Below are 18,590 nucleotides of genomic sequence, written 5' to 3' on the forward strand. Positions count from 1 at the left end.
GGGCAAAATTACTACTGAACTGTCTGTTTAAAATCTTTCAGTTATTTTCCGTAAAGGTCCACATTCTTAGTTTGACCTCTAAGACTTGTAATATCTGCCCTTCACCTGTCAATCCTTCCCATTCCTTCTTGTGACTTCCCCTCCACTACACCCCACCCCTGAGCATCCCAGCCCTCCTAGTGGCTTTTCAGGTCCTCAGACTTATTTGTTCCTTTGCCTGCCTCAGGACCTTTGCACTGGGCTCTCCCTCTTCTTGGTATGCTCGTAGCCCATGCCCTCATCATCCCCTAGTTAACTCCTACTTATTCTTCAAATCCAGGCTTATGGATCTCTTCCTCAGGAGTAGCCACTCTTCATTATAGATTATATCAGCCCCTCCCCTACAACATAAACACTGGGCCTTTCCTTATACCTATTGCAGATTGTGATTACTACGTGTAAAGATGGTTATTTATGTCTATTTCTCCTACTAGACTGTAAACAAGGGCAGGAATAGCATCTGTTTTGCTCACTGTTGTATTTCTGGCACTAACATAGTACCAAGCAGATACTGCTTGGTATATAATTATTAAATATTTACTATTTTCCTCATCCACTTTTCTGAGGGTCCAGCTCATTTTTTTTTTTTTTCAGGAAACATCCTCAAGTGGAAGAACAGGAGGGATTTATGTTTGTGTGCCCTTAGAAACTTCTTACCCCTAAGCCCCCATGTCTACCTCTCCGATCACAGTGTAAGCACACTTGTGTTTCATCTTTACTAGTGACACAAAACATCTGTGATCAGACATACAGGGTTATTTTTTTCCCCCAAACTAATCAATTTTCTGACACCAGTTGTGTGTCATTCAATTCAGTTCTGATACTATCTACCTGGATTTAGCATCAGATCCCACAGCTTAAGTAAGCACTCAGTCCCACAAGACTGCCCCCACTTCAGAGACCAATTTCAAATCCCAGGATGTCATCACTTGTACTTCTGTAAATCAAGGTCCCCATCACCCCCCTCCTTAGTTTTAATAATTTGCTAGAATGGCTTACAGAACTCAGAGAAACACATTTACTGGCTTATCATTAGGTTGGTGGAAAGGTAATTGCTGTTTTGCATTGTTGAACTTTGCCGTTTGTTATTGGAATACATTCTTAAATAAATGTGCTTATGTTACATCATTTTAATGTGCTTTTCTCACTTAATATTTGTGTGTGTTGTTTTTTTGTGTGTGCTAATAACATTACTTGTTATGTATTATTATTTTAGACTAGGGAAATGATGTTAGACAAAAAGCAAATTCAAGTGATTTTCTGATTTGAGTTCAAATGGGTTGTAAAGCAACAGTTAAAACTCGCAACATCAACAATGCATCTGGCCCAGAAACTGCTAATGAATGTACAGTCATGTGTGGATGTGAGAGTTGGGCTATAAAGAAGGCTGAGTGCCGAAGAATTGATGCTTTTGAACTGTGGTGTTGGAGAAGACTCTTGAGAGTCCCTTGGACTGCAAGGAGATCCAACCAGTCCATTCTAAAGGAGATCAATCCTGAATATTCATTGGAAAGACTGATGCTGAAGCTAAAACTCCAATCCTTTGGCCACCTGATGTGAAGAATTCACTCACTGGCAAAGACCCTGATGCTGGGAAAGATTGAAGGCAGGAGGAGAAGGGGATGACAGAGGATGAGATGGTTGGATGGCATCACCGACTTGATGGATGTGAGTTTGAGCAAACTCCAGGGGTTGGTGATGGTCAGGGAAGCCTGGCATGCTGCAGTCCGGGATCGCAAAGAGTCAGACATGACTTAGCGACTGAACAACAATGTGATTTAAAGTTCACTGTCTGAAACTGAAATTATATTTGCATCAGCCTAAATAAGACGGTAGGTATTGCGAGGGGGCATCAGAGGGCAGACACACTGAAATCATAATAACAGGAAACTAGTTGATCTGATCACATGGACGACAGCCGAATGTGGTACACTGGAGAAGGGAATGGCAAACCACTTCAGTATACTTGCCTTGAGAACCCCATGAACAGTATCAAAGGGCAAAATGATAGGACACTGAATGAGGAATTCCCCAGGTCGGTAGGTGCCCAGTATGCTACTGGAGATCAGTGGAGAAGTAACTCTAGAAGGAATGAAGGGATGGAGCAAAAGCAAAACCAATACCCAATTGTGGATGTGACTGGTTATAGAAGCAAGGTCCGGTGCTGTAAAGAGCAATATTGCATAGGAACCTGGAATGTTAGGTCCATGAATCAAGGCAAATTGGAAGTGGTCAAACAGGAGATGGCAAGAGTGAACATAGACATTCTAGGAATCAGTGAATTAAAATGGACTGGAATGGGTGAATTTAACTCAGATGACCATTATATCTACTACTGTGGGCAGGAATCCCTGAGAAGAAATGGAGTAGCCATCATGGTCAACAAAAGAGTCTGAAATGCACTACTTGGATGCAATCTTAAAAACGACAGAATGATTTCTGTTCATTTCCAAGGCAAACCATTCAATATTACAGTAATCCAGGCCTATGCCCCAACCAGAAACGCTGAAGAAGCAGAAGTTGAACGGTTCTAAGAAGACCTACAAGACCTTTTAGAACTAACACCCAAAAAAGATGTCCTTTTCATTCTAGGGGACTGGAATGCAAAAGTAGGAAGTCAAGAAACACCTGGAGTAACAGGCAAATTTGGCCTTGGAGCACGGAATGAAGCAGGGCAAAGGCTAATAGAGTTTTGTCAAGAGAACGCACTGGTCATAGCAAACACCCTCTTCCAACAACATAAGAGAAGACTCTACACGTGGACATCACCAGATGGTCAACACCGAAATCAGACTGATTATATTCTTTGCAGCCAAAGATGGAGAAGCTCTATACAGTTAGCAAAAACAAGACCAGGAGCTGACTGTGGTTCAGATCATGAACTCCTTATTGCCAAATTCAGACTTAAATTGAAGAAAGTAGGGAAAACCACTAGACCATTCAGATATGACCTAAATCAAATCCCTTATGATTATACAGTGGAAGTGAGAAATAGATTTAAGGACTAGATCTTATAGAGTGCCTGATGAACTCTGGATGGAGATTCATGACATTGTACAGGAGACAGGGACCAAGACCATCCCCATGAAAAAGAAATGCAAAAAAGCAAAATGGCTGTCTGATGAGGCCTTACAAATAGCTGTGAAAAGAAGAAAAGCAAAAAGCAAAGGAGAAAAGGAAAGATATAAGCATCTTAATGCAGAGTTCCAAAGAACAGCAAGGAGAGATAAGAAAGCCTTCCTCAGCGATCAATGCAAAGAAATAGAGGAAAACAACAGAATAGGAAAAACAAGAGATCTCTTCAAGAAAATTAGAGATTCCAAGGGAACATTTCATGCAAAGATGGGCTCAATAAAGGACAGAAATGGTATGGACCTAACAGAAGCAGAAGATATTAAGAAGAGGTGGCAGGAATACACAGAAGAACTGTACAAAAAAGATCTTCACGACCAAAACAGTCACGATAACGTGATCACTGACCTAGAGCCAGACATCTTGGAATGTGAAGTCAAGTGGGCCTTAGAAAGCATCACTACGAACAAAGCTAGTGGAGGTGATGAAATTCCAGTTGAGCTATTTCAAATCTTGAAAGGTGATGCTGTGAAAGTGCTGTACTCAATATGCCAGCAAATTTGGAAAACTCAACAGTGGCCACAGGACTGGAAAAGGTCAGTCTTCATTCCAATCCCAAAGAAAGGCAATACCAAAGAATGCTCAAACTACTGCACAATTGCACTCATCTCACACGCTAGTAAAGTCATGCTCAAAATTCTCCAAGCCAGGCTTCAGCAATATGTGAACCGTGAACTCCCGGATGTTCAAGCAGGTTTTAGAAAAGGCAGAGGCACCAGAGATCAAATTGCCAACATCCGCTGGATCATGGAGAAAGCAAGAGAGTTCCAGAAAAACATCTATTTCTGCTTCATTGACTATGCCAAAGCCTTTGACTGTGTGGATCACAATAAACTGAGGAAAATTCTGAAAGAGATGGGAATACCAGACCACCTGACCTGCCTCTTGAGAAACCTGTATGCAGGTCAGGAACCAACAGTCAGAACTGGACATGGAACAACAGACTGGTTCCAAATAGGAAAAGGAGTGCGTCAAGGCTGTATATTGTCACCTTGCTTATTTAACTTATATGCAGAGTACATCATGAGGAACGCTGGGCTGGAAGAAGCACAAGCTGGAATCAAGATTGCTGGGAGAAATATCAGTAACCTCAGATATGCAGATGACACTACCCTTATGGAAGAAAGTGAAGAGGAACTCAAAAGCCTCTTGATGAAAGTGAAAGAGAAGAGTGAAAAGGTTGACTTGAAGCTCAACATTCAGAAAACGAAGATCATGGCATCTGGTCCCATCACTTCATGGGAAATAGATGGAAAAACAGTGGAAACAGTGTCAGACTTTATTTTGGGGGGCTCCAAAATCACTGTGGATGCTGATTGCAGCCATGAAATTAAAAGACGCTTACTCCTTGGAAGGAAAGTTATGACCAACCTAGATAGTATATTAAAAAGCAGAGACATTACTTTGCCAACAAAGGTCCGTCTAGTCAAGGCTATGGTTTTTCCTGTGGTCATGTATGGATGTGAGAGTTGGACTGTGAAGAAAGCTGATCGCCGAAGAATTGATGCTTTTGAACTGTGGTGTTGGAGAAGACTTGAGAGTCCCTTGTACTGCAAGGAGATCCAACCAGTCCATTCTAAAGGAGATCAATCCTGGGTATTCTTTGGAAGGACTGATGCTAAAGCTGAAACTCCAATACTTTGGCTACCTCATGCGACAAGTTGACTCACTGGAAAAGACTCTGATGATGGGAAAGGTTGGGGGCGGGAGGAAAAGGGGACGACAGAGAATGAGATGGCTGGATGGCATCACCGACTCTGTGGACATGAGTTTGAGTGAACTCCAGGAGTTGGTGATGGACAGGGAGGCCTGGTGTGCTGTGATTCATGGGGTCGCAGAGAGTCGGACACGACTGAGCGACTGAACTGAACTGAACTGAACTGAATACATGGGGGCGGGAGGAGAAGGGAAAAACAGAGAATGAGATGGCTGGATGGCATCACCGACTCGAAGGACATGAGTTTGGGTGAACTCCGGGAGTTGGTGATGGACAGGGAGGCCTGGCGTGCTGTGATTCATGGGGTTGCAAAGAGTCGGTCACGACTGAGTGAACTGAACTGAACTGAATACATAGTAAAGAAGGTGATAAAAGATACAGGTGAATGCCTAGTTGAAGAGATACATAAGACAAAGTCTGGGTTCTGAGTGCAAGAGCTTCTGTTCTTGTAAATTTGGGGTTTGTCACCCTTCTGATAAGGCGATGTATTCACCAACACTGATGCTCTCTAGCAGTTCAGGAATTTTTAAAAAATAATATGACTTTAAATTTTTATTTATTTTGGCTGCACTGAGTCTCTGTTGCTGCACTCGGGCTTTCTCAAGTTGTGGCAAGTGGGGGCTACTCTTCTTTGTGGCGCGCAGGCTTCTCTGGCTTCTCTTGTTGTGGAGACTGGCCTTAGCTGTGCCGCAGCATGTGGAATCCTTCCAGATCAGGGATCGAACCCTGTCCCCTACATTGGCAGGCAGATTCTTTACCCTGAATCACTAGGGAAGTTCAGTTCAGGGACTTTCAGTTCAGGGAGGTGTCATCATGCAGGCATGATCAACCCTTAATTCAATCTTTCCTCTCACTATAAGATAGGAGATGTGGCTGAAGATTCAAAGCTTCTAATTGTGACTTCGTCTTTCTGGTGACCAGCCTGCATCCCAGTGCTATCCAGAAGCCCCCCAACAGTTGCCTCATTAGGACAAAAGATGCTTCCATCATCCAGGAAATTCCAAGGGATTTAGAGGTTCTGTGTCAGGGTGAAAAACCAAGTATTAGAACTAAGATGTTCCAAGTAGTCTCACTGCTTAGGATATTACAAGATTTTAGGAGCTCTAGCCAGGAGGCAATGATTCTATGACAGTATGACAGGCAGCATGCAGAGATCTTTGCCATCTGCAGCCTGAGAGGAGAGCAGTCCACACAATGTGGGGCTGTCTGGCCACCACCTTGTCTGCCCAGCCTAGGACATTGCTGGACTGTTGAAGAACCAATGGAATTCTATTGACTGTATCACCAATGTGAACCTTGTCCACCCATTTATCTCTGAAGACCGCTGGGTTCTGTATGCTTCCCTGTGGAAGAGACATCAAGCATTTATTCACCCGTTAACTTATTTGACAAGGGAGGAAGTATAGCAGATTGGAACTCTATGCTCTTGAACCTGTTACCTTTTGGACACCCATTCTTCTTATCTGAAAAAATGGGGCTAATGACAGTACCTATCTCATAGTGTTCCTTCCCTTGTGGCTCAGCTGGTGAAGAATCTGCCTGCAATGCAGGAGACCTGGGTTCGATCCCTGAGTTGGTAAGATCCCCTGGAGAAGGGAAAGGCTACCCACTTCAGTATTCTGGCCTGGAGAATTCCGTAGACTGTATAGTCCATGGGGTCGCAGAGTCAGACACGACTGAGCGACTTTCACTATCTCATAGGGTTATCTTGAGAATTCTTGAAAAGGATTAGCTTAGTATTTGTGCATGTGTGCTAAGTCACTTCAGTTGTGTCTGACTCTTTGTGACCCTGCAGACTATAACCTGCCAGTCTCCTCTGTCCATGGGATTTTCCAGGCAAGAATACTGGAGTGGGTTGTCATGCCCTCCTCCAGGGGATCTTAATCCAGGGATCTTCTCAACCCACATCTCTTCCGTCTCCTGCATTGGCAGGCAAGTTCTTTACCACTAGCACCACCTGGGAAGCCCTTTGTATTTAGTACATAACAAACAAATATTATCTGCTATTACTGCTTGAATGTCAGCTGAGCACTGGCAGAAATGTGAAGCTGAATTAGACATATAGTCTAGAAGGAGAGAGAAGAAAGCAGACTAATACTAGATATTAAAATGTGATCAGATCTATTAGATTTAGACAAGCAAGAGTTAAGGGTGAAAGGTTCTAGGTTCTCCAGACACCCTAGTTTCCCTTCTAGATATATTTTTCTGTATGTGGGGAGGGTAGGGTGAGGTGGGTGCTTTGTCCCAACAATATAAGTTCTCCCTTCCCCATGAAAAATACTGTGAGGAAGGAACTCTAACTTTACTTCACTGATGGTAGTAGTGGGAGGTGCTCCAAGAAGCCCCTGTGCCTAGACTAATCCTTCATTCTTCCCCGAGAAGGTTCATTGGTCTGGGCGAGTGGGAATGAGAGGAAGAGAGGTAGAGAATGGAATTGTAGCATGTATATTATCATAAGTGACCAGTCCAGGTTCGACGCATAAATTTTCCTCTGTTCAAAAAAAAAAGAAAAAAAAAAAACAAAGTTAGGAGGTAGATGAGATGTGCTGCTTATATGGTTTATTATTCTTTAGTGTATGGTGAAGCTTTCTTTGAAATGCAGGCAGCTTTATCTGAGCCAGGGGACTCTTAGGGAGGTCATTATCAATAGCTCCAACAAGGCTTTCAGTCCAGCATTATTATTCCCATTTTACACACTAAGAAACTGAAGCTCAGACAGATTAAGGGCCTTGCATGTGACATTTGCCATCATCACCAAGCATCAGTGAGTTCTTGCTTAGATCATAGCAATGCTTTGCTCAAATCTGCTAGTGAAAACCTGTCATCCTCATAACAGTCTACAAAGTACTGCCCACTGGCTTTCCTCTCTCACCACCACACTTCCACTTTTCCTGTTCACTCTGCTCCAGCCAGTCTGGGCTCTTTGCTATTTACTCCAAAAATGGCAGGCACATTTCCACGTTCCCACCTTAGGGCCTTTGCTGTAGCTGTATCTTCTGCTCAGAGCATTCTCTCCTTCTCACTTCCAAGTCCACAGTCATTTCTCGCCTCAGTGAGGCTTATCTAGGCAACCTTTTAAATTCTGGCTGCTTTCCGCCTCCACCCACACCCCTTACTTTTTGTAGCACTGACTTTTCAACTTGCTATGTGATTTACTTGTTTGCAGTCTTCCCTTCACCAGAACGTAAGCTCTACAAAGACAAAATAGTTCTTATCTTGCTCTTCCATGTGTCTCTAGCCCTCAGAACAGTCTGTGGCATTTATCAGGTACTCAATAAATATGCTATTGTCCAGGCCTGGCAAGCCCGACTGCCCCAAGTGGGGCACCCAGTATTTCACAGCCTCCTGCCCCCCAAGCTAGGAACCTAGGGTGCTGGTCACTACTTTGTTCCTGCCTTTGTCTCCACCACGATTTCTGCAAAGCCGCTCCAAGTGTCCATCACTTCATGGCAAATAGATGGGGAAAAGTGGAAACAGTGGCAGATTTTATTTTCTTGGGCTCCAAAATCACTGCAGATGGTGACTGCAGCCATGACGTTAAAAGACACTTGCTCATTGGAAGAAAAGCTATGACAAACCTAGACAGCGTTTTAAAAAGCAGAGCATCACCTTGCCCACAAAGGTCCCTATGGTCAAAACTATGCTTTTTCCAGGAGTCATGTACACATGTGAGAGCTGGACCATAAAGAAGGCTGAGCACCGAAGAATTTATGCTTTTGAACTGTGGTTTTGGAGAAGACTCTTGAGAGTCCGTGGGACAGCAAGGAGATCAAATCAGTTAATCCTAAAGGAAATAAACCCCGAATAGTTATTGAAAGGGCTGATGCTGAAGGTGAAATTCCAATACTTTGGCCACCCGATGCCAAGAGCTGACTCACTTGAAAGACCCTGATGCTGGGAAAGATTGAGGGCAGAAGAGGAGCGCGACAGAGGATGAGATGGTTGGATGGCATCACTGACTCAATGGACATGAGTTTGAGTAAGCTCCGGGAGTCGGTGATGGACAAGGAGGCCTGGAGGCCTGCAGTTCACGCGGTGGCAGAGTCAGATAGAACTTAAGAGGCTGAAAAAGAACAATAAATATGTGCCTGGTGAAAGGAACGAGCAAAAAAAATTGCTGAGGCCTCAGATTGCCGGCTGTAAGGCTCTATACTGGTTGGGGTTCCTTCTGAGAGTGGGAGTGTGGGAAAGGGATTCAGCCCGCCAGCAGCGGCCACACCTGGCACTCAGACGCCCGAGAAGGCGAGCGAAGAACTACATTTCCCATGAAGCTCTGGGCGCAGAGAGGCCGAGGGTGCTGCCGGGAAAGATATACGTGCGCGAAGACCGGTCCGAGGCCCCGAGGATGGCCGCTCAGCAAGGTGGGCTGTTGACTGGGGTGCCAGGGAGAGTGGGGATGGATTGCGTCCGACCCTTCCTGACCTAATACGGCAGGTCGAACTCCGCCCCACCCCCTTGAGGCTCTGCGGAAAGATGAATGGGAGCCGGGCAGAGGGGGAACATGCGATGAAGATTGAGCCCTTATTGCAGCCCTCGAAAGAGGGTTTTGAGGGGAGACGGTTGCGCGTGGGTTACTTCTAGACTGGGTGCAGGGGAGTAGGTTCCTCCCACACCCTCCGCGTCACCGTAACGCAGTTATCTGCCTCAGGTCAGCAGGAGATCCTTACTACCTGTCTTACAGACGGGAAAATCGAGACTTGCAGAAGAGAAGGGTCTCAACTCACAACCTACAACCCCCTTATTTGACTCTGCCCCCCAGATAAAACCCTCAGCTCAGGTCTGGTTCCCCCGGGACAGGAGGGTCAGACTTCAGGAGTGGAGTGGAAGCTAACGCCTTGTCTGTACCCCCCAGTATTCCCACTTTCCTGTGTGGTGCAGCAATATGCCTGGGGAAAGATGGGTTCCAACAGTGAAGTGGCCCGGCTGCTGGCCAGCAGTGACCCACTGGCCCAGATCTCAGAGGACAAACCATATGCAGAGGTGAGACCCCGGCTGTATTTCAGCCTACTTGACCAGCAGGTGGGAGGAAGTGACTCCTCAATCGAAGGGACTGAGGCAAGTTATGTGACTCTGAGGGGAAGGGGAGACAGCAAAGGGAGAGGAGGCCTTCTTAGGGCTTCAGATCTGTGCAGGTTGATGAACCCAGATGGCAGCACAAAAAGAAGTGAGGTTTTGTCATAATAGACTGGAATTTCCAGTACCCTCCTTCTTTCCCCAAGGAACTCTCAGCACTTACTGAATTTTATTTTATTGAAGTTGATTTACAATGTTGTGTTAATCTGTACAGCAGAGTGACTGAGTTATGTGTGTGTGTGTGTGTGTGTGTGTGTTAAGTCACTTCAGTTGTGTCTGACTCTGCAACCCTATGAACTGTAGCCTGCTAGGCTCCTCTGTCTGTGAGATTCTCCAGGCAAGAATACTGGAGTGGGTTGCCATTTCCTCCTCTAGGGGATCTTCCTGACCCATATTCTTTTCCATTATGATTTGTCACAGAATATAGAACATAGTTTCCTGTGCTATACAGAGGGGCTTCCCAGATGGTGGCAGTGGTAAACAGCCTGCCTGCCAATGCAGGAGACATAAGAGATGTGGGTTCAATCCCTGGGTCGGTAAGATCCCCTGGAGGAGGGCATGGCAACCCACTCCAGTGTTCTTGCCTGGAGAATCACATGGACAGAGGAGCCTGGTGGGCCACAGTCCTTGGGGTCACAAAGAGTCTGACACGACTGAAGCAATTTAGTACACACACACGTTCTATACAGTATGACTTTGCTTCTTATTTTATTTTCTGTTTTTAGCACTTACTGAATTTTAATTCAGCCCTCCTTGACAATTATAATTTTTACTTTGACTGACTTTTTTAATAACCTAAAATACGTAGTTATTCTGCCCATTTAGTAAAGGAAAAGCCAAAAACACAGGAAAGCATCAGCTTCTACTTCTGAGATTGGAATAAATGAATGTTTACCCCTCACAGAGCCATTTGAGAGTTAGAGCTTTTAAGTGATCTTGACAGTGTAGGTTTCGTTGTCCTCATTGGACAGATGAGAAAACTGAGACCCAGAGACAAGAAATTAAAAGTAGCCCAAGCTTCTGCCGCAGGTTGGAGGCAGAGCTTCAACTAGAGCTTGGGTCTCCTGACTCCTGGTATTCTGTGGTCTGCTGCCCCCAGTATATCTATGATGGTGTGAACATTTATACCCAGTCCTAAGAGGCCTGTCTCAGGACTTGGCTGCCCTATGGGGAGCACAGGGTAATGGAGCAGGCAGGCCAATGGGTGGTGCCAGGTTCTGCCTTTGTCCGTCCCAAGTTTCCTGTTTTTACAGCTGTGGATGGGGACCCACCCCCGGGGAGATGCCAAGATCCTTGACAACCGCATCTCGCAGAAGACCCTAGGCCAGTGGATTGCTGATAATCAGGACAGCTTGGGTTCGAAGGTCAAGGACACCTTTCATGGCAAACTGCCCTTCCTCTTCAAAGTGCTTTCAGTTGAAACGGCCCTGTCCATCCAGGCACACCCTAACAAGGTATAGCACCAGAGGAGGGCACGGAGGTCAGGTTAGAGAAGAGCTTAAGAGTCAAGACTCTTGTACAACTTTTACTTCTGCTTTTACCCTGCCCTACCAGGCTCCAGCCCAGAATAAAATCCGAGCCTGACAACTCCCAGTTTAGCTCTGCAAGGCCTATTGCCAGTGACACATGTGGCAACTAAGTCTAAGTGGACAGCTGACCAGCCTGTGCCACGGCAGCTTCCCCAAGCTTGTTCCTGGCTCCCCTCAGCAAACCCCAACCCAGCCAATTCATTTCTGCCCTCTTCCCACCTGACTCTCTGAGAGTTCACCTTCCAAGGCACAGCAGTTACCCTAGTCATGGCCTTAATTCCACCCCTGTGGTCTTTCTGCACAAGCCTGTGTGTGAATCATAGCTTAAGCATTTGTCTGTCCAAACTTCATGAGCAAAGAAGACCCAGAGAAGAGAGAGATTTACCCAAAGTTACACAGCTTGTTAGTGTCAGAGCTTGGCTTGGTATTTGGGTCTTCTGGTTCGTAGTCCTCTTAAAGTCTGCCCCAGCTCTCCCCCAGAGGTGATCCATGTGCCTGCCTTGGGTTGGCTGAACCCTGAGTTTCTGAATTATGCCTTGACTGGGCTCAGTGCCAGAGGCAGGAAGCTGACTGGGAAGGGTCAAGAACAAAGGCTGGTGGGGACTGGTGTCTTGCTGGGTGATGGCTGCACCTAACCATCCTCCTCTCCCTTGCCCATCCCACAGGAGCTGGCAGAGAAGCTGCACCTCCAGGCTCCACAGCACTACCCCGATGCCAACCATAAGCCAGAGATGGCAATTGCCCTCACCCCCTTCCAGGGCTTATGCGGCTTCCGGCCAGTTGAGGAAATTGTGACCTTTCTAACAAGTAAGGTTGGGCAAAATGCTAAGAGCCTGCATACTGGACCTAGGATTCAAGGGCAACCCAGGGCAGAGCTGGAGGCTGAGAACAGAGGCTGAGTGTCCTAGGAACTGAAGGGCTGTTTGGCCTCATGAATTTTTAAAAAATGATTTATATATGTATTTGGCTACATCAGGTCTTTATTATGGCAGGCGGGATCGTCACTGTATCAAGCGGAACCTTTCATTATGGTACACAGACTCTTAGTTTGTGGCATACAGGCTCCAGGGTGCTCAGGCTTAATTGCTCTGCAGTATGTGGGATCTTGGTTCCCCAACCAGGTATCAAACCTGCATACCCTGCATTGCAAGGCAGATTCTTAACCACTGGACCACCGGGGAAGTCCCATGGCCTCATGAATTCTTGATGTTCCTGGGGGAGGCTCGTGAGACCAGGCTCCAGTGTGGTTTCTGAGGGCTGGTCATGAGCAGTAAGTTTTCACCGCAAAACTTACATAGCATTGCCTGGCTCCTTGGTTAGAAATGAGAGGGGGAGGCCTCCTCCAGCTTTCCACGTTTACAGGTTCCATCTTAACCATTCCTGACACGGGTCCTGGCCTGACCTTCCTGCAGAGGTGCCGGAATTCCAGTTTCTAATTGGGGACAGTGCAGCAGCGCAGCTGAAGCAGAGCCTGAGCCAGAACTCCGAGGCTGTGACTTCTGCTCTGCGGAGCTGTTTCTCCCACCTGATGAAGAGCGAGAAGAAGGTGGTGGTGGAGCAACTGAACCTGTTGGTGAAGCGGATTTCGCAGCAAGGTGGGTATCTTAGGGCACTGAACGCAGTGCCCCTTCCTGGGCCCCTGAAAGTGAAAGTGAAGTTCCTCAGTTGTGTCTGACTCTGCAACCCTGTGGACTGTAGCCCACCAGGCTCCTCCGTCCATGGGATTCTCCAGGCAAGAATACTGGATTGGGATGCCATTTCCTTCTCCAGGGGATCTTCCTGACCCAGGGATTGAACCCAGGTCTCCCACATTGCAGGCAGACGCTTTAACCTCTGAGCCACCAGGGAAGCCTGGCACAGTCACTAGGCGGTAGGAATAGGGTTCTCAACCCCTTTGCTCAAGTAGGACACCAAAACGGGTCTGACTTAGATGACCTGTTAGTGACTTAGCATTTCTTTCCCAGTCTTTATGGAGCAGGGCCCTGCTGCTTCTTAACTGGTTATCTCCTTTAGATGGGTGGAGACAGGCTGGCCTGGAAAAGTACTAGGATGTCTCTCACCTAGGCATTCTGAAATTTCTCAGCCCTAGAGCTGCTGTCCAAAGGGTTTTATACTTTGGGACTGGAGAGCAGGAAGTTGATAAAAGGATCCAAAAGCCTGAAGTCCTGAGCTCTCAATCAGTAGATCTTTCCTTAAATACCTGCTCTGGGCCCAACCTTGTGCTAATAAGGAGAGTTCAGGAAATGACTCTGATGGGTGTGGTTGTGTCAACTTTGGGTTTGAGAGTTAATACAAGCAGTAAAGAGCAAGGCAGAATGGACTCTGCTAGGAGCTTATATGGCACACATGATGAGGTCCAGCTCCTTCTTCACCCTGCTTTTAGAGACACCCCCCACACACATACACAGTTAAGGAAACCCAGCTCACCGCCCTCCCCTCCTCCTGGCAATTCCCACCGAGCCTTCCCTCACCACTGTAGCCCAGGCTGAGCTCATTCTCCCTGGTCAGCATGGGACACATTTCCACCCTTGGTTGCATCCTGCCTCATGCTCTCTGGGCTGACCAGCCGTCACTGTTTGCCTGGGACTGAGAGATTGTCAGTGTTAAAGGGAAAGGCCTGGGCTAACTGGGACAGTTGGCCACCCCAGTTGGAACCCTTGGGTTCTCTCCTAACTAGTTTTTAAGCTCCTAGAGCAGTCGTCTCAACCAGGGGACACTGGAAGTGTGGAGGCATCTTTGGTTGTCAAACCCGAGTTTGGGGTGCTAGTGGCGTTTTGTAGGTGGGGGCCAAGGATGCTACTAGATATCCCATAGTACATAGGACAGCCCCCTTAACAGAGTTACCTGACCTCAAATGTCAGTAATGCTGAGGCTGAAAAGCGCTGTCTAAAAGGACTACACTCTAGCCCTTTTAGTGCCCGGTAGAGTGGTGGGCCGGAGAAGGCAATGGCAAGCCACTCCAGTACTCTTGCCTAGAAAATCTCATGGACAGAGGAGCCTGGTGGACTGCAGTCCATGGGGTCGCTACTAGTCGGACACGACTGAGTGAATTCACTTTCACTTTCACACATTGGAGAAGGAAATGGCAACCCACTCCAGTGTTCTTGCCTGGAGAATCCCAGGGACGGCAGAGCCTGGTCGGCTGCCATCTATGGGGTCGCACAGAGTCGGACACAACTGAAGCGACTTAGCAGCAGCAGAGTGGTGGGCATATCAGTAGTCAGAATGGGGAAAATGGCATCTGTGTAGGCTGGAATAGCAAGGAAGGCTGGCCCCCACAGGGTGGGGGATGTGACTAGGAGAACATGCCCACCTGTTCCTGGATTCCTGGACTAGGGTCTTCTCCAGGCCAGGGGGTGGGGTAGGGAGCTATGAATACCCTCAAGGGTTACTGAGTAGCCTTGGGCTGCTCTGTGACCCTCAGTGGCTGCTGGAAACAACATGGAGGACATCTGTGGGGAGCTCCTGCTGCAGCTGCACCAGCAGTACCCGGGTGATATCGGCTGCTTTGCCATCTACTTCCTGAATCTGCTTACCCTGAAGCCGGGGGAGGCCATGTTTCTGGAGGCCAACGTGCCCCACGCCTACCTGAAAGGAGGTGAGCCGCATTTCAGCAGAGTCCCATGGCCCACCCCCTCAGGCCTTGTTTCTCCATCTGAACTGAACAGGAGGTGGTAATCGAGGCGATTGCCTTTAAAGTTCCATCCAGCTCTGAGCTCCCAGCTCCTGGGATCAGCAGGGAAGTGACCAGTCGGGTGATGAATGCCAGCTTGGTGCTGGACACTGGTTGGATTCTCACACCACCCCTGTGAGCTCAGGACACCCTCATGTTAAGCCCTGTCAATATGTGTGCCAACCACAATTTGAATCCAAGCCTATATTGGATCAAGGCCATTGTTCTCTCCCCTGCATCACAGCACCTTCACACGTCTATCGCATCTATGCAGAGATTTTGTTAAAAAACACATTGCTGAAGAAGGGTGTCACACTTTGATGGTTTGGCTGTTTATCCACTTGTGGACAGGATTCTTTAGTAGAAGGGGAGAATACAATGTCTCCAGAGGGTTGGAGCTCCCCCAGGGGTTAACATGACTCCCCTTGAGAGTGGTGGGTGACATCACCTGTTTTTGGTATCTGTTATCTTAGCCCATTCTCACAGAAGATGCTGTACAGTTTCATCTCATGCTGCTGGGAGCTCATGGCACTCAGGTTAGAAAGCCCAGCCCTGGAGAGCCAAACTCCAGGCACCCTTAGCACATGCCAACTGTCTGTCCCCAGACTGCGTGGAGTGCATGGCATGTTCAGACAACACAGTGCGTGCTGGCCTGACACCCAAGTTCATCGATGTGCCGACTCTGTGTGAAATGCTCAGCTACACCCCCAGCCCCAGCCAGGACAGGCTCTTCCCTCCAGCACGGAGCCCGGAAGACCCCTACCTCTCTCTCTACAATCCCCCTGTGCCAGACTTCACCGTTATGAAGATGGAGGTGAGTGAGGGCTGTGGTGTTTCTTGTGTGGCATGTAGAACCCTGGCAAGGCCACAGTGTGGGGTATACCTGGGGCTGGGTTTCCTTTCTGCCAAGCTGACATGGTGGGGCAGCTGCCACAGGACCTGCCTGCGCCTCTCCGTACAGGGATCAGACAGGGGCCTTCGTGCTGATGAAAGCCTGAGCAGCAGGAGGAGGCAGCAGAGCTCTCCCTCTCACTGCCCTTGGGGTGGTCCTGGGACCCCTGTGAGCTAACAGCAGCTCAGGCCCTGCTCCATCATGTTGTTTCTTCCTGCCCAGGTACCTGGCTCTGTCACTGAATATAAGGTCTTGGCCCTGGACTCTGCCAGCATCCTCCTGGTGGTACAGGGGATAGTGACAGCCAGCAGCCCCACAGCCCAGGCAACAATCCCCCTGAAACGTGGCGGGGTGCTCTTCATTGGGGCCAACGAGAGTGTCTCACTGAAGCTCACTGCGCCTAAGGATCTGCTGATGTTCCGTGCCTGCTGCCTGCTGTAAAGAGCACAGCCTTCCTGGCTCTCCTCTGCTAGTCACCCTACATCCTGGCCAACCTCACCTCCGCAGACCCAGCCCAGATCCCTTCCCTGCTCTGGGTTTTTTGGGTACACCCTGAAAGACTGGGGGAGAAGAGCTTGAACGTGGTGACTCCTGAGCAGGCCGAGGCTGAACTGTCTTTTTCCTGGTAGGAGAGGCCCATGTGAGGACTGAGAGCCGATACTCCCCTTGGATCTCGCCACACTGGAGCCAGGCTCTCCTCAGAGCTCAAGGAGAGTAGCAGCCCTGTCCCAGCCTATGGAATTAGGCAGACTGGTGAGATCTAGGATTAGCTCAGCAGCAGTCATGGCAAGATAGGTAATTAATCTGTAAGAATATAGGGTTCCGCAGTGCAGAGGGGAAAGGGTAGCCCTGTGGCCAGATGCCGCTCTGTTAAAGCAATTAAAGATCGCTTGTGTTGAGGTCTGTGGGCTAAAGAGCACTAAGCCTTTGCCATTCCAGTCCCTGAAGTGGGCTGAAGGAGTCCTCCCTGGATGTTGTCCAGTTTTTGCTTTATTCCAGTTTCAGACAGCTCCCTGAGGTAGGCAGAGCTTGCAGGCAGGTCTCAGGCCCTCTAGCCCTGCAGACAGTGGAAGGTGTGTCTAAAGAAAGGAACTGTGCAGGATTGTTCTCTCCAATGTTTTAGTTGGCTTTAGGGCAGGGGTTGGGCTCTGGGAGTTGGTGATGGACAGGTAACCCTGGTGTGCTGCGGTCCATGGGGTTGCAGAGTCAGACACGACTGAGCAACTGAACTGAGGGCAGGGGCTGGGATTCCCTGGTAGCTCAGCTGGTAAAGAATCTATCTATAATGTAGGAGACTCCGGTTTGATTCCTGGATTGGGAAGATCCCCTGAAGAAGGGATAGGCTACCCACTCCAGTATTCTTGGGCTTCCCTGGTGGCTCAGACAGTAAAGACTCCGCCTGTGATGTGGGAGACCTGGGTTCAATCCCTGGATTGGGAATATCTCCTGGAGGAGGGCATGACAGCCCACTCTAGTATTGCCTGGAGAATCCCCATGGATAGAGGAATCTGGCAGGCTGCAGTCCATGGGGTCGCAAAGAGTCAGACATGAGTGAGTGACTAAGCATAGCATAGGGCAGGGATCATCCACTAAGATCAGCAGGCTGGATCTGGCCATGCCCTTTCTTTGTATACCATTCAGCTGCTTTCAGGCTACAATGGCAAAGCTGAGTCTGTGCACCAGACTGTATGGCCTGCAAAGCCAAAAGTACTCACTGGTCCTTCACAGAGAAAGGTTGTCAACCACTTAGAAGTGGGGACTGAAGGACAGGACAATCCAACTTGTGTTGTGAAGAGAAACCTAGCTCCTTTTTTCCTATGATGGCAAGAAGAACCTACACGGGCATCTACTCTCCCTGTGCTTACCCTCTAGAGGTGGGACACCCTCTGCAGGAGGTTGTATAGCTCTGTGTTTTGCCACTGCGGTTTCTGACTGGCAGTCTTAGCTCCTGTCATCCCAGACTAAGCAGACACCCAGGCTAGTGGCTCCTTCCTGTTGGTAAGGGATTCAGTTCAGTTCAGTTCAGTCACTCAGTCGTGTCCGACTCTTTGCGATTAGTCTCACACAAAAGGATCTTTCTGGGCCATTGCCCACATTAGACCTGTACAATGGTATTCCAGGAAACTAACTACAAAAAATTTTAGCCAATCGGTTTTGGGTTTTTTTTGCCGCTAATAAATTTTCTTCAGCTGAAAAAAATCAAGCAAACAAAAATACCTCCCATAAATCGAAAGCAAAACCTGAGAAGGGTCTGCCAAAGGGAACTCATTCTAAAGACAAGGGATATGGTGGCTCGCTGATAAAGAATGCACTTGCCAATGCAGGAGACATGGGTTCGATCCCTGGGTTGGGAAGATCCACTGGAGAAGGAGATGGCAAACCACTCCAGTACTCTTGCCTGGGAAATTCCATGGACAGAGCAGCCTGGCGGGCTGTCACAAAACAGACATGAGTTAGCGACTAAACGATTCCATCCATGGTCTCCAATGAGGACTGAAAATGGCACCCACTGGGAACAGGAGCCTGGTGGGCTTC

General features: G+C 48.0%; 1 protein-coding gene across 3 annotated transcripts; it reads left to right on the forward strand.

Moving 5' to 3' along the window:
• The first annotated feature begins 9,186 nt into the window (after positions 1-9,186).
• Positions 9,187-16,958, forward strand: MPI (mannose phosphate isomerase). 3 transcript variants are annotated; one of them, XM_055418141.2, is made up of 8 exons: positions 9,187-9,249; positions 9,741-9,868; positions 11,199-11,415; positions 12,156-12,297; positions 12,903-13,085; positions 14,915-15,088; positions 15,769-15,977; positions 16,278-16,958. In XM_055418141.2, the coding sequence occupies exons 2-8, from the start codon at positions 9,771-9,773 to the stop codon at positions 16,494-16,496; spliced, it is 1,242 nt and encodes a 413-aa protein (XP_055274116.1). In that variant the 5' UTR covers positions 9,187-9,249; positions 9,741-9,770; the 3' UTR covers positions 16,497-16,958. The 3 variants fall into 3 exon arrangements, with proteins under 3 accessions (XP_055274116.1, XP_055274115.1, XP_055274117.1); XM_055418140.2 differs by having other exon boundaries at positions 11,215-11,415; XM_055418142.2 differs by lacking the exon at positions 11,199-11,415.
• The last annotated feature ends 1,632 nt before the right edge of the window (positions 16,959-18,590 follow it).

Source organism: Moschus berezovskii, chromosome 21 (assembly GCF_049115385.1).
Source record: "Moschus berezovskii isolate FMDL1 chromosome 21, NW_MosBer_1.0, whole genome shotgun sequence".
NCBI classification, from domain to species: Eukaryota; Metazoa; Chordata; class Mammalia; order Artiodactyla; family Moschidae; genus Moschus; species Moschus berezovskii.

Excerpts from the sequence above, each read along its gene's own strand:
- MPI (XM_055418140.2), top strand. Across the intron at positions 13,086-14,914 it reads GAAGCGGATTTCGCAGCAAG|TGGCTGCTGGAAACAACATG; the intron begins GTGGGTATCTTA and ends TGTGACCCTCAG. Across the intron at positions 15,089-15,768 it reads CCACGCCTACCTGAAAGGAG|ACTGCGTGGAGTGCATGGCA; the intron begins GTGAGCCGCATT and ends GTCTGTCCCCAG.